Source organism: Cyphomyrmex costatus, unplaced genomic scaffold (genome assembly GCF_001594065.2).
Source record: "Cyphomyrmex costatus isolate MS0001 unplaced genomic scaffold, Ccosl1.0 scaffold8, whole genome shotgun sequence".
In the NCBI taxonomy this organism is placed as follows: Eukaryota; Metazoa; Arthropoda; class Insecta; order Hymenoptera; family Formicidae; genus Cyphomyrmex; species Cyphomyrmex costatus.
The window spans coordinates 1,840,687-1,855,429 of NW_017280375.1; the positions used below are offsets into that span (position 1 = coordinate 1,840,687).

At 31.4% G+C, this 14,743-nt stretch overlaps 2 protein-coding genes across 2 annotated transcripts in view; both read right to left on the minus strand.

Annotated features, from left to right (window-relative positions):
- Positions 1-2,146, minus strand: Mob3 (MOB kinase activator 3). The gene is made up of 5 exons (XM_018549269.1): positions 2,064-2,146; positions 1,678-1,828; positions 765-992; positions 533-648; positions 1-231 (listed from the first exon to the last, which is right to left on the minus strand). The coding sequence occupies exons 1-5, from the start codon at positions 2,106-2,108 to the stop codon at positions 64-66; spliced, it is 708 nt and encodes a 235-aa protein (XP_018404771.1). The 5' UTR covers positions 2,109-2,146; the 3' UTR covers positions 1-63.
- A 1,780-nt stretch (positions 2,147-3,926) lies between these two features.
- LOC108781317 (UDP-glucuronosyltransferase 2B15) overlaps positions 3,927-14,743 on the minus strand; it is a 12,043-nt gene continuing 1,226 nt past the window's right edge. Inside the window, exons 2-8 of the mRNA XM_018549255.1 lie at positions 14,147-14,217; positions 13,956-14,054; positions 13,213-13,352; positions 11,617-11,930; positions 8,733-8,952; positions 5,961-6,180; positions 3,927-4,227 (exon numbers count right to left, since the gene is read on the minus strand). Coding sequence (XP_018404757.1) covers positions 3,927-4,227; positions 5,961-6,180; positions 8,733-8,952; positions 11,617-11,930; positions 13,213-13,352; positions 13,956-14,054; positions 14,147-14,217 — 1,365 coding nt within the window. The remainder of the gene's footprint in view (positions 4,228-5,960; positions 6,181-8,732; positions 8,953-11,616; positions 11,931-13,212; positions 13,353-13,955; positions 14,055-14,146; positions 14,218-14,743) is intronic.

Consider the following 14,743-nt stretch of genomic DNA (forward strand, 5'->3'; position numbering starts at 1 on the left):
GGAAGTTTGTTCTTCTACTATAACTTGAAATTAACAAGTTTATCAAATATGACTACGAAATAACTATCTGCCTTGATTGGTTGATGGTGCTGTGCTTTGAGTAGGAGAAACACTATCCTTACAAACTTTAGAAGTCATTTCGGCTAACGGCTCTAATTCCTTAGAATTGATTAAATCAAATTCCGTTATAAAATAGTAGAAATGCTTGTAACATGTATTCACGTGTGCTTCCTAAAATATTATATTAAAAATTAGATAAAGTAATAGGCTTAGCTAATTAAAATTTAAGTCAAATAATGAATGAGCCATGCTAGTTATTATTGCATCTATAATATATAATAATATATTTAAACGAATTCGACATAACGTAAACATCAATAAATTGATTCCTCAATGAATTAATTCTTTAATGAATTCCAAATGAATTAATTCCTCAATGAATTCGAATAAAAAATGTTCTCCCAACGTTTCAGTTTAAATTAAGTCATCTAGTAAAATACTAAAAGTATCTTAAATATTTTAATATACTTACTGCTCCTATTGCTACAATGCGATCAAAATGATGGATGTACACATGGACAAAGACTCTAAAAAGGCGCGTCAAGATTTTTCTACATAGTGGCACAAACGTTTTAGGAAATGGCACATCTAGAAATAAATAAAATTATACATTTATAATAAAATTATAATAAAATATAAAATAGGATTAAATTAAAAGTCATTAAATATCTATATCAAATAGTATTGTAAAACAAATGTAAAACCTGTTGATACTGGAAAAACCGTTTCGTTATTTATTTGAGCTTCAATCCAATCCATAAGAAGGGTAACATATTGAGGCGCTGGTAATGCTGTAGGCTTTTTATATTTTTCACCGTCTGCCCACAAATATTCAAAACGTGCTCCACCACTCATTGTTGGACAAGACGCTGAATCGCAGTACTCGGATACAGTGCCATATATAAGATTTATTCTATTGAAAAAGTCTACAACTATAAAAAAAAAACCGGAAAAACATATAATTGCAGTATTTTCTTCATATAGAGATGTTTTTTAAAAGTGGAATTAAAATATTAAAAAAATTTTTTTAATATAATAGTAATAGTAAAATCAAGGAAATATATTATACATTAAAGTATTTACGTCTTATAAGTTAGCGAAACATTATTTAAAAAAAAAGCTCAGTCCACTAGGTTTTATTGATTTTCCAATGGAATTTTGGGTTTTTTAAAATCAAATTATTTAATTTTTTTCACGTAATATTTAGTTTACATTGTATTTATCATTATCTATTTAATTAAATATTTAAATAAAATTAATTATAAAAGAATTTTGTAAAAGCATTATAATGATAAATTTTTCAAATATAAAAAAACACTTCTATAATGAAAATAAAGAAAGAAACAATGATACTACATACTATAAACTATATTAACATTTATATGGATAAATTTAGCGCTTAAAATTAACGCTTAAACAAATTTATTATAAGTTTGGTGTTTGATTATGATCTTCAATACAATTTCAATAAAACCTCAAAAAAGAAAACACAATTTCGAGCGTACAATTTTTAAGCGGGTAAAATCTAAAAAACCCTCTTGGTTTTTTTGGGGTGAGTAAAATGATACTCTCTAATCTTAACTTTAAATCTTTATATTATTTGAACATTTTCTGTACCATGAACGGCGATCCAATCATTCATATCTTCTCCTGGTGGCAATGTGACAACAGATCTTAGATTGATTCCAGAATTGAGAGAAGCTTGAGCTTGCTTGTGTAAAGAGTAACGCAATGTTCCATGAGCAAACTTTTTCTTCGGCCTAAATGTCTGCAATTTCAATACATATATACAAATATACAAACATTTTTTGTAGAATGCAGAAATTGCAGAAATTGAAAACAATTTTTACAATAACAAGTAGAAAATTGTAGAAATAAAATATCAGATATTTATCAGAAAATAAATCAAACGATAATTCATTATTTACAGTAAGCTTTACAGTAAGCCTTTTATAATTCGAGGTTAATCTATATTTGTGTTACAAACTAACAGCGGTCTTTACCTTGCCTTTCTGGAAGAATTCTATAAATCCACTTAACGTAGTCATCGTGAAGGTGAAGATTTATTGTCACTGTTATTAACGATTTTATTTATACATAAAAAAATTTGAGAGAAGGAAATTGGCTGACACGCTTAGCTTACGCACAGAATGTTCATCTTTAATAATCACTTTACGATGTTTATCGGTAATCGTATACGAATAGGAGTAAAATATTTTATCTGATCATACAATTAAACTGAAGTACTGAATTACGAAAAAATGCTCGTTTAAATTGTGACCAAAGAGCAGAGAATCTTCTTTAACGAGGATGGCCTCTGACTCCAATCGCGGAGACGCGGAGTCGATACGGCCAGTATCGAGAATCGAGATTCGAGATTGCCGCACCTAGCGGCGAGTACAAGAGATGGGTTGGTAGCACTTAATACACTCTTCAGTCTTCACCCCCGGGACGCGTTACAAATAAGGAAATATTCATATGGAACAATATGGAAATATTTACATCAGGACGCACACACACACAGCTCTACGAGTTAAAAAATGTAAGTTTTTAACTTTTTTCAATGTCAGTATAAAGAGCATTACAACACCTCTGAATTTTGCGTCAGGCTGCGTTCGGAAATATCACTCAGGTTTCCCCGAGTCATCAAGTTTCATCTTATCCTTTTGTTGTTCATTCAATGTTAAACAAGAATAAAACGATACACGGGGGTACTCTGGTGATTTTTCCGAACGCAGCCTAAAAGGATTTTTTTTACTCCGTTCAGTTATTTCGGAGATTTTATCGGTCTACAATGTCCTATAATTTGGTCACTCCAGCATCTCTTTAATATATATATTTTAATCCTAGAAAAGAATTTTCGAATTCGTAAAAGAGAAAAAAGATAATTGTTATATAAAATTATATGTTTAATTGATAATACAGATGACTTTAGAATCCCTTATTCCTGTTCTATAATTCAATAGAATGATCGTAAGTCATGATCTGAGCCGTAAGAAATTGGCCAATTATAGTTGGATATGAGAAGAATAATCGATTATGATTGGTAAATTTCTTACGGCTTTTTTTTACGGCTTTTAACTCTTAAAACTACACAATCGGAGCTTTTGGATTCAAATACATTAACTTTGCTCATTATCCGTCGGTATTTGTCAACAATAGATAATATAGGGTTCTAACTTATATGCAATAGTTTTTAAAAATATATAAATCCTTATTTGTTACATATGTGTCCCAAACAGTAAGGATTAAAAAAAAATTTGGATTATTTGAACTTTCCCTCACGAAGGTATAGATTTGGAAAGTTTTGGCAATGTGTGTGATAGTACTGATAGTGATGGGATCGAGCCCGGGCAGAAAAGATAGAAAAGATACTATCCAATTAATTTATAAGAAAAAGTTGATCAGTACCTTCACCTCTATGTCAAGATCAAGATCATCACAGTCGAGGTCCCCTAAGGATTTATTAATTTTAATTTATTATATCTCCTAAACCAATGCCGTCCTCCATTTAATTCTTGTGGGGAATCAGGACACTCTTTCTTACAACGTATTTAAAGCACATTAAAGTCGATCGAGGTGTCACCTAAAATGTATATTTACCAAAAAATTAAACAAATGTAATAATTACACGCATAATCTAGACAACATGCATACCCAAACAGGGGACATAATTAAGATATTTGACAAACATAAGGACATTTTTATGATATTGGGTTGGGAAAACATCTTTCTATTACCAACAATGTATTATTTATTTATTTATTATAAACATTACATAAAGTACTTGTATGAAAGTAATGCGAAGAAATTTTCTCTTAATTGCCATATAATCAATTTTTTTTCATTGCTTTGTACATTTACATTTAATCGAGTTTCCGTTTCAAGTTACTTATCCATCGTTTTAAGTTACTCGCGTATGTTACAAAAGGACTAACAATTTTGTTGTACAATATATAACTGATGTATAATAATAAAGCGAAATCTGTACCCAAGTATAGATATGTAGCATAATAGTGAATCCATGACATATCCTGTCCATGATATCGTAAATGTCTCGAGTTTGGAAATTTCAATACGTGTTCTACATGCCACACTGCCCTGTCTATAGGTTTCATTAATTCATCCTGTACTATCGCAGACATTGTTTTGATATTGTTCAAATACCTGTAATTACAATTTTGGCATGTCACATGTCGAATTCATATATTCTATAGTAGACATCGATAATTCCCTTACGACTAATCCATTAATTATTCTTAAGGTTATAGCTGACAATTATTTCGTAATTTTAATGTATTTTATTTAATAAAATAAAATACAGTGATACAGACTCAGTTGAATAAAACAATTAAACATAAAAGAAGGATTACGAATCAATGCTAATAATATTGTTTTTATTCTAAAGTCTAAAGACAACTTTGTTTTACTTTACAAAGTAGATATAGTAGGGGAGGCCAAGCGGGGATTTTGGGTTATATGATGTAACATTATTGTATTAAATAGCTCTATCAGAGTTAAAGGCATTTTCAAAAGAAAGAAAATGCCGCGTTATTTATGTTTGCGTTTTGTACAACAGCATAAAATACGAGTATATTAATAACAAAATATTTTATATCGAAGTAAAAATTTCTATAGAAAAATACACGTAGGAAAGTGTACATTTCAAAAATCTGACGCGCTCGAGGAAATTTTTTTTTTTCCCCCTTTTTTTGACCCCTTCCTACAGCTAACTCCACCACGCAAACCGTCAGATTAATATTTATCCGTTATCAGAAACACATGGGTCGCTTACACTATTAATATCTGACACGCTCGAGTATTTCATTGTCACTGTTTTTTTTTGAAAGCCTATACACGCTCCCCCCACCACTGAAACGGCATACATCATATAACCTTTTTTTCTTTTTAGCATCTAATCTTCACAATTCAATAGGTCCCCACGACGCTCGAGTAAATCCACATTTAGCCTCTCGGCCTCCCCTACTAATATGATAATTATATCATAGTTGATCAAGACTTTTGACAGTTATAATTGGTCTTTTGCTGTTCCTTGAAAAACATTATTTGAGGATAATGTAATTATATCGTCTAATAACGCATTAGACTGGTTTTGGATTAGTCACATCGCAGCATTGCAAGCATGTCACAAGCACTGCGATTCAATCAGAATCGAGCTAAACTTGATGTTCATTGAACCGCAACACTTGCGACGCTGCGATGTGACTACTCTAATCTTTATATGATGTAACATTATTGTATTAAATAGCTCTATCAGAGTTAAAGGCATTTTCAAAAGAAAGAAAATGCCGCGTTATTTATGTTTGCGTTTTGTACAACAGCATAAAATACGAGTATATTAATAACAAAATATTTTATATCGAAGTAAAAATTTCTATAGAAAAATAAAAATTTTCATTCACATACAATAAATAACGGATATTTCACAGATAACTATTGTGAAAGAAGAAAAATAGAATTATGTGTGGCATTACTGTCTAATGTTTTAGCCTACTATTTTGTTATTTTTACTATCTTATGAAAAAGTTAATTATTGCAAAATTGCAAACACAATATATAACTGTTATATCATCTTAAAGAAATACTTTTTAGTTTGTATTTGTTTCTAAAGTTTTATTTTTGATTTCTATTTAAAAGAAATACAATTCAAAACAAACTGGTATGGACCGTATTGGCGATCACCTTATTGTATATTAGTTTATATAAAACATAATTTGACAAGAAAAGATCATAAGTAATTCGATTCTGTTCAGACTTTTTTAAATGAGTACGATTCAATAGTATAGCTATCGAAGAGCGAAATACCGTCAGGATTAATTTTTTGAAAGATCACGTTACTATTCTGTTGCGATTCTGTGTTAGAATCAGGTCATACTCACGTTTTATTTTTGACGATTTCCGTGAGCGTTTGTACGATGGCGTTTTCGGTTATGGTGTCGATGTCCAGTGTCAGTCCGATACCGGCGTCTAGGATTTTACGTGCATTGAAATACTGATCTCCAAAAAAGGGTATTGCGACTACAGGCACGGCATAGTGCACCGCCTCTTGCAACGATTGCAATCCGCCTTGCATCATGTACGCTACCACCTTGGGATGCCCTACATATATAAAAGTGGCATAAGTACATAAAGTATCGCAAAATGATGTTTTACGGGTATTTACTTTGGAGAATTACCGAGGAACAATGGGACAGTAGTGCGCGTAGGATAGTGATAAAAAAACGTAATATGGAGAGAGACAGAGAGAGAGAGGGGAGGGGGAAGGAGAAGGAGAAAGAAAGAGCGATGAGAAGTGGAAGTAAAGTAAAGCCCTAGCGTTGATTACGAGCAACCGAGAGATGCGACGCGAGATTTCATAAAAATGTCTGCATTGTCATATTTATTTTTTCGCGTCGCTCTTTACGGCCGATTGATCGCATTCGAGTATCAACGCACTCGGAATTTTTCGACGAAATTCTGCTGGATGTGCATTTTTTATCGTCACACGAAGTCCAGGGAAGGATATTTTTTTTTCATTGTACGTTACGCGACACACTTCTCTCAATTAGAACAAATTTTATCTAGAAAATTTGTGCAACGGTAAAATTATTAGATACGCCATTTTTAATATATATTTATATATTTATTAGAAAATCTTTTGTATAAAAGTGAAGAATTTTCTTTAAATAGGTAGTTGAATTTTCAAATATTAAAACCTTTTTTTTATTGCTTATTTTAAAATTAAGTAAAGGAATCTGTTAGGAATCTGTTATTAAAATTAAATTTCCATGGGGATATTTCTGCATTACAAGTAATATGAATGTTGAAGGAATATGACTATTGAGGGTATAGATATCAAACGCGGACGCGTGTCGAAAGATATTATATGGTACATCAATAATTTTTCAAGTTTCGATATAATTGCATAATTTTTTCTAGTCACCATTCGTATTCCCAACACTAATACGTTCTTCATGCAGGCAACCGCTGCCTGTCTATCAACGTGTATAAAACTTTGTGCACGCTTATGCATTTGCATCGAGCCAGTTGCGTTACTGCCAACAGGAGTTGTTTGTCAGAATTTCCCGCGAGAATTTCACCGCCGCATGCGTCATGAGTTATCGTTTCACTTCATTCCGCCATACTAGTTTGTGGCTATATTTTCCTTGGTCGCGGCTCTGTTGTTGGCAATTTTTTTTATTTCAATACTTACCCTTAAGCGACTTTTGCAAAAATAACGCGTTTCAACCATCCAAAGGCGGGAAAAGGACCTGGTATCGACGTGTGTATCGGCCTTTCTTATATTCTACGTTACTTTTCTCTTTGATGTAACGCGAGAGAGAGTGAGGTAACGTTGGTCGAATTCAAACATCCGAGTAACGTGATCTTGATCGGAAGACAGCTTTGATGATCATTTCGAAACGTGGTAGGGATGCCGTTTCGATCCCTGGGACTTTGTTCGGTTGAAATATAACCGTGTGTCTCTCGATGTAAAAGAAAACTCATTCTTTTCATCTCGTTTGCTAAACGGTGTCGGAATAGCCATGATATATGTATAACCGTGTAATTAAGTTTGAATCATTTAAAGATTTCAAATCATGAAAAAGATTAGTTCAGAGAATGTACTTGGGGAAATTAACGTCTTTTGAAAGTAATGCTAAAGTCGCAAGTTCGTTCAATATCTGTGTGCAACGTTCGTATATCCTTGTAGCCGTTGTTTCTCTCTCGCGCTAAATTTTGCTGGATGAATTCAACAAATCTTTGTACCCGTTAACAAAATAAAAATGTAATTATTGAAAGCCCAAGTATAAGTTTCTCAACTCATTTATAATAATCACGAATAAGTGGTTAAAGTACTTTGGCAATATATGAAGTTCTTGTAAGATCGTTATCGGACAATTAAGGTAGAATTTTACATTTCGTTTGCAAGTTGGAAGAGTTTCCGTACTTGTATAAAGTTAGTAAAATTGCTTTCTTTAGTAATCGTTATTTGCGACCAGCGAAACCTAGATTGATTAACGATATTTACTGCGTATTAACTCGATAAACTTTATTTGAATTAACCAGAATACGATATGTATTGTAAAATTTACAATTTCATAATTTTATAATAGATTTTATAATTAATTCGGGATAATCCTTTTAAGAAAATCTTTAAGAAATCTTAAGAAAATCTTAATGCTAAAGCATTAAATTTTTGTGTGTTACATAAGCGCGATTAAATTAAATAATTAAATCCATAGCAAATTCTCCAACAGTTAAAATTATTCACTATGTACATCGTTGCATAATTATGTGTTGCTATTACTAAATATCTTCAAACTTACAATGTTGCAATATCTTCTGTTCTAGCTTTTTAATAGTTCTTTCGAAGAAAAAATAGTTTTAAATTTGATAAAGCATCTATTATTAAAGTTAAAATAAAATATATTAATTGTGTATTGTAATTATAGTAAGGACCATAGCTATATAAAATCAAAATAAGATTGTGAAGTATATTCTCTCTCTTTTTATAATTTTATCGATTCCCTATCTTCAAGCACAAAGAAATTTCAGTATAGAATGCTTCTCATCGAACCATTTTGTAAATGCATATCTCGCGGCAGTTGATCCGCTTCTTTCGAAAAGAACGAGGTTAAAGAGTTGGTCAGTTTAGCCTTGGGCAGCCTTACCCAGTACTGCTTGTTGAGGCACCCACTTTACAAATTTGATGTTGGTCGCATGAATGGCCATGTTACCGGCATGTTTCCATAGAACTCTTTGTTTAAGCGAGCCTAGGGCGTTGCACAATGCGGTCAAAGGTCCAGCGGGTAGTTGGTCAGTTTGCAGATTTGAGCCCAGAGAGAAATAAATAGCACCATCTTGAGCATTGTCTAGAAATTCCTGGACATCCTGAAATATTATATTAATAAAAATTTCGTTTAATGAGACCTGAAAAGTGTGACACGTATATATAATGATGATTTAGTGATACTTTGTTCAACTTTTATTTTTAATGACAAGCGGCATGCAATATACATAAATATTGCAAAATATTTCTTAATTTATTATAATTTTGTATACAATATTGCTCAAAAGTTTCAATAAATAGCAAAGTTTGAATTAATAGAATAAACGGAAAAATTGTTTTCATAGTTTACATTATTTTTATTAACTAAAATTAATGTTTTCTGTACATTTACAAAAATATATAATATGCGTGAAAGCATATCGTGAAAGTTTCTCTACGTATTTTAAAAATGTTCCTACGATTTTTTGTTCCTCAATTATTCGCGAGTAAAGGGGCATTCTGATTTTGATTGCTCATAACTCCGTTAAAAATCATGATGCCACAATCAGATTCTTAAAGCTGAAACTTTACTCTATCGAATAATATACCAACGAAAATTTTGCAACAAATGGTGGGTTGAGAAAGGGTCTTTTTAGATATATGTAAAAGGATTTTTTTCCCCAACCCAATAATTGAATCACAAGCGTTATTGTTTGTTTGTTTTAAGAGAATATCACATTTACCTAAATCGATTGCTTACTTCGAAATCTTGATTGGCTACTACACGTACTACTCTCTGCTTTAAAAATATACAAATTATTTTCTTACCTAATTTAACCTTAATTGTTTTTGTGCATAAAAGTGCATGTAGGCAATCGAGCTGTAAGCAATAATTTTGTGCACAAATGAACTGTCGGTAAAAATGATGTAGGCAAACGATGCTGTATCAGGTAATCAATTTGTAGACAAAAAAGCTATCTCGTTTTATAAAATACATTTATTCGTTATGTAACCTATATTTTCAAAACTGCATTATTAGCAACTGTTGCGATAGGAAATGGAACCGATGGTGCTATTAATACGACTGATATTACTGATAATGTAACTTCCTTTGTTAATTGCGAAACCTGCGCTAGCTTTTATAGTAGACATGGCGGCAATGGTGGTTCCATATGCGCAATGTGCAGCCGAAGGCTTTGTCCCCCCTCCCTCCCTATTAATTACAACTATTCATGGATTTCGATATATTCTATGTATATATAAAGACGATCATATTGCCGCGGTCACGTTCTGTTCTCGATATCATTTGATGTTACGTTATCTTTAAGCATCTTTGCGTTAGGTTATATTTATTTAATAGTATAGATATATTTTTTTTTTATTTAAAAAAATCTTTTTTTTTTTGGTGGTACTAAAAAGCAGTTACAAAACGTTAAATAGTTTTTCTCTTTTTTTATTGAGAGAGAGCAAAACAATTTTGTTATTATTAATATACTATCTTTTTTCTTATAAATAAATCAAGTTAATTTTCAATTTTTCTACTTGTTTGCCTTTCTCTTAATATATATTTAAAATTAATGTGTGGTCAATGTTTCAACAAAATGTCTAATTTTTAATTAAAAACTAGTATAAAATTATTTTAGTTTTAAGTTAAAAAAAGAGAAATGCACTTTCAATGATTAAATTGTCAGTTTACAATTATATGTTAAACAATCGTTACAAACGAATGTTTTTGGTAGCATATTTCTAGAATCTAGGTTAACTGCGAAAGTCGCAAACCACTATTGTAGTATTATGTAGAGACGATTCCACGGTTATTTTTTTTATGGATTTTCAAGGAAATATCCTTTCAATAATATTTTTCTTGTCACCTCTTAGGAGACTTAGAACAATTCGCGGTAAATAGCAATGATGTTTACTTTTACATCGCTACGTTGAGTTGTTGGTAAACTTCTACCAACTGACTATTATTGGTCACCTGTGAGAATGGTATGTATTTTCCCGGGAGAAATCATTCTCGTACGACACACAATTTCGCCTCTCTCTCTCTCTCTCTCTCTCTCTCTCTCTCTCTCTCTTTCTGAGGTGTACTTAAAACTACGAGAAGCAAAGGTTTAATTGACATAAAAATATCAATTCTAGATGTTACTCAAGTAGGAAAAATGTCGATACGTTTAACTCGTTAAATTATTTAATTTCATTTTATAATCTAAATGTCTTTTTACCGTAAATGTACGATTAAAAGAAATTTGAAGTAAATGGAAACGGCTTAATTAGAAAAGATAATTATCAATATGTCTTGTCCTTACAATTGTGCGTTTTATAATTACCTTATTTCAAATTTATTACTTTTTCAAATAACAATGATTTGTTAACAAACTTTTGGTATCCTCATAGGTTTCTTGTTGTCAATTAACAATAGAGATATCATGTCATGTAAGATTTGGAAGAAAGAGTTTCGAGTAATTATCTATATATTTTTTTTTTGTCATATCGATGACATCTTGCTTGTAGCTCCCAAGGATGAATTGACATTTTCGAAAGTTACCATATATAATAATTTTAGTTACCATAATAGACTAAAATTTACTGTTGAATTAGAAGAAAATCATAATCTTAATTTTTTGGACATTTTACTATTTGTAAGAAATAACAAAATTACTGTTCAGTAGATCGTTCAATTTTTCTATCTCATCTTTTATATTTTATAGAAAAAACATTGAGCTAAATTCGGTAGAAGATAAAAAAGACTTCAATAAAAAAAAAAAAGAATTATAATTACTTACTTTAGGCAAGGAACCAGGGTTTTCCAAAATATGCAAACTGTGAACTTCGATCACATGTGGCAGTAGCGGCTTTGGATAACCGAACACATGATTGTTGCCCAAAATCACTAGACTGAAATTTTTATCGATGTTGTAAACGGATGTGCCGGAAGTCCGTTCGTTAGCTATGCGTTGAGCCTTTAGTAGATGCCAGTATCGATAATATAATCTTGTATATGTTGTGTAAAGGATATTCATTATACGCTCATTGATTGTCATTCTATCCGTGAATGGATACGTCATGTCTGGATTAAAGTTAGGATCGTCTGGATTTCCTGCCAACCATAAGTCATGTATTATAATATTTCTTTTAAATAAAAAAAAATGTTTCTAAAACTAGCTGCTTATAAAATGCAGTATATTCAATTGTGTAATGTAAAAGTATATATGTGTTCTTCGCTTGATAAAGTGAACGGCAAGATTCATGAAACATTGGCATTAGTAATGTTTTTAGCACTTTTAATGTAATTTATTTTTTTTATTTTAATAATATTTTATTTAAAAACATTTTCTGTGATATTTGAACACTTCATTTGTTAATGTAAGATCTTTTGCCGTAATTTTTTTTATTTTTAGAGCTTCTTAATCTCACTATACGATATAATTGATCTCACTATACGATATAATCGTATAATGAACAGATGAGTAGGATTAAGGGTTCTAAAATACTAAAATAATATAAAAATGATGTTTGATCATACATGAATTTTTTTGCTGATGTGACATTTGATTAATCAATAATTTTCTGTCAAGTTGAAAAATAGTTTTCTACCTTTTTTTCTAAGAAACTTAATTTTTTTAATTGTATCATTTTTGAAGTAAGGGAGTGATAGGTTACAAGTAGAGGTACTCTACAGTGCGATGCGTTCTTCAAAGATTTAGAACTATACTTTTCTTTTATTGCTTCTGTTCGAACGAGTAGAGAAATGCGTTATTACATGGTAAATTTTCTCGCAAGTCAAGAGAAGGGAGCGCAATGTGTTATAGTTAGGTATCTATTTCTTCGAAAACTCAACTCAGTGATTGGGTCAGGATCAATAGGGAACGTTACTACTTTGAAACGTGGTTCGCTCTCGCAAAACTCGCTTGGCTGTAATTGAAATATTTCAGTAGCAGCCACGGCGATCTATTTCACGGTCTATTACGTTCATCCGAAAGAGTACTTTCGGGTATCTTCAATTACGTCGAGGTAAAGGAATCGAATGGCGGCTAGCTGGCGCGTCGTCCTTCGCCACCTTTTCTCCAGCGTTCTTCGGGTCAGCCCGGTACAAGTTAAAGCACTACCTAGTAATCTATCCTTTTCCACGAAGACCCGGTCTCCGATTGCTCGCACTTTCTGCTTTAACGACAATTTACGTCAATTTCCGCGCGCGGTAACGACGTTCGTTGACGATGCCAACCTGGATGGGTGCAAACCCAGTAAAGAGACATTGCGGAACGACTGTCCGACCAGGTTCGCATTTCCAGTTGTTACCTGCGCTGGATGACTTTCGTAAACAATAAAATTACTAGGCCGACGAAACCACGAAAGTTGTTCGACAAGCACGATATGCCTACCTACGGAATCCATTACGTAGGGCAAGTTGCCTACGCTCAAAAATCCAATCAGCACGGGGAAGTTGTAGTGCTTTACGAGGGCGTAATAACATTGGTACCATAATTGTTCGATAATGATTGCGTCGAATGTCTTGTTGCTTCTATAACAAGCAAATTCGAGTTAGATTTGTTTTTGAGTGTTATTCATAAAATTAAAATACAAAAATTATCATTTCCGTCTCCGTATTTACAAATGATGGAAATGTATTGTTAATGCGTATTGTAAAATTTTTCGTGTAAGCCATGACTATTAACATTTTGATTCATTTATTATAGTATTTATGAATAGAGGTTGAATATTTTTATGCTTAATTAAAATTTACTTATACTCGGCGAAATCGGTTTTGCTGAAGTTTTTATTAGATACACATAGAATTTGAAAATAATTTTTAGACAATAACTATTTGTTTACGATTTATTTTTGACATTATATGTGAGAGAGTTGCGAGTTTGATTAACTTATAATCACAGAGTTAATGACATCCCAAAGAAAAAAAATTTTATAACTTACAATAACACATACGGATTCAATTTCTGAAAGAGTTAGAAATACCATATTATTGAAAATTCAATTTTTAAAAAATAAGATAATCAATCAGTTTTTAAATAGAAAAATAATCAGTTTTTAAACTCTTTTAAATAAAAATATAAAGATTGGTAAAGTTTCCGCGAATTATGGTTTCTTGTTATTACATTCAACTTACGCTATAAGTTTGTCAACAGCAGGACTGAACAATTGATGTCTGCATAAAAGGTTTGCTTCCACTAAATTTTGATGGAAGATCGCGTAGGCTCCTACATGTCTATTAAATTATAAAATTTAAGATTAATAATTTTCTAGATGTAAAATAATTCACTTGTATTAATTTACGAAACGTGATGAATGCATATATACCGTAATCCTGTGCAATCTTTTTTTATATATGAAAATGATAAGTCAACGTCCTCATAATTCGGTGGAGCATTCTGAAAATAAGAAAAATTTTTTTAATGTTTTAATTACAAATAAAAGAAGATTTTTAGCATACAGTTATTTATCAAAAAAATTTTGTAATTATGTTTTTATGTAAAAGTAAAACAAAATCATAGGATAATAAAGTAGTACTATAAGAAATATAAAAGTAAAATTACTCTTAAATACTACAAAAGACGAATTAATAAAAACATATATTCAAATAGCGCATCAGTAATTGTTGTAAATTTAAGAGAAAAAGCAATAAAGTACCGCGATAGTTTATGTGCAAGGCAATTATGTTTTCGTTAGTTAGGTTTTATCCAGTTTACGTGAACAATTTAATTTCTAATTTTGCCGCGAAAGAAACAGGACCATCAAGCCGTGAGAAGACACATTCAGCAAAGAGAAATGTTAGTAGAAGTAAATTGAAGCTAAACGAAGTTTGCGTAACTTTGAACTCGAGTTTAGAAAGAGAGAGGGGGAAAGTGAGAGAGAGAAAGAGAGAGAGAGAGAGAGAGAGAGAGAGAGAGAGAGAGA

Bases quoted from the DNA above. Each gene is read 5' to 3' on its own strand.
- Mob3 (XM_018549269.1), bottom strand. From the start codon at position 2,108: ATGACTACGTTAAGTGGATTTATAGAATTCTTCCAGAAAGGCAAG. The intron at 993-1,677 runs GTACAGAAAATG...TTTTTTTTATAG, and splicing joins TGATTGGATCGCCGTTCATG to TTGTAGACTTTTTCAATAGA. The intron at 649-764 runs GTTTTACATTTG...ATTTATTTCTAG, and splicing joins GGTTTTTCCAGTATCAACAG to ATGTGCCATTTCCTAAAACG.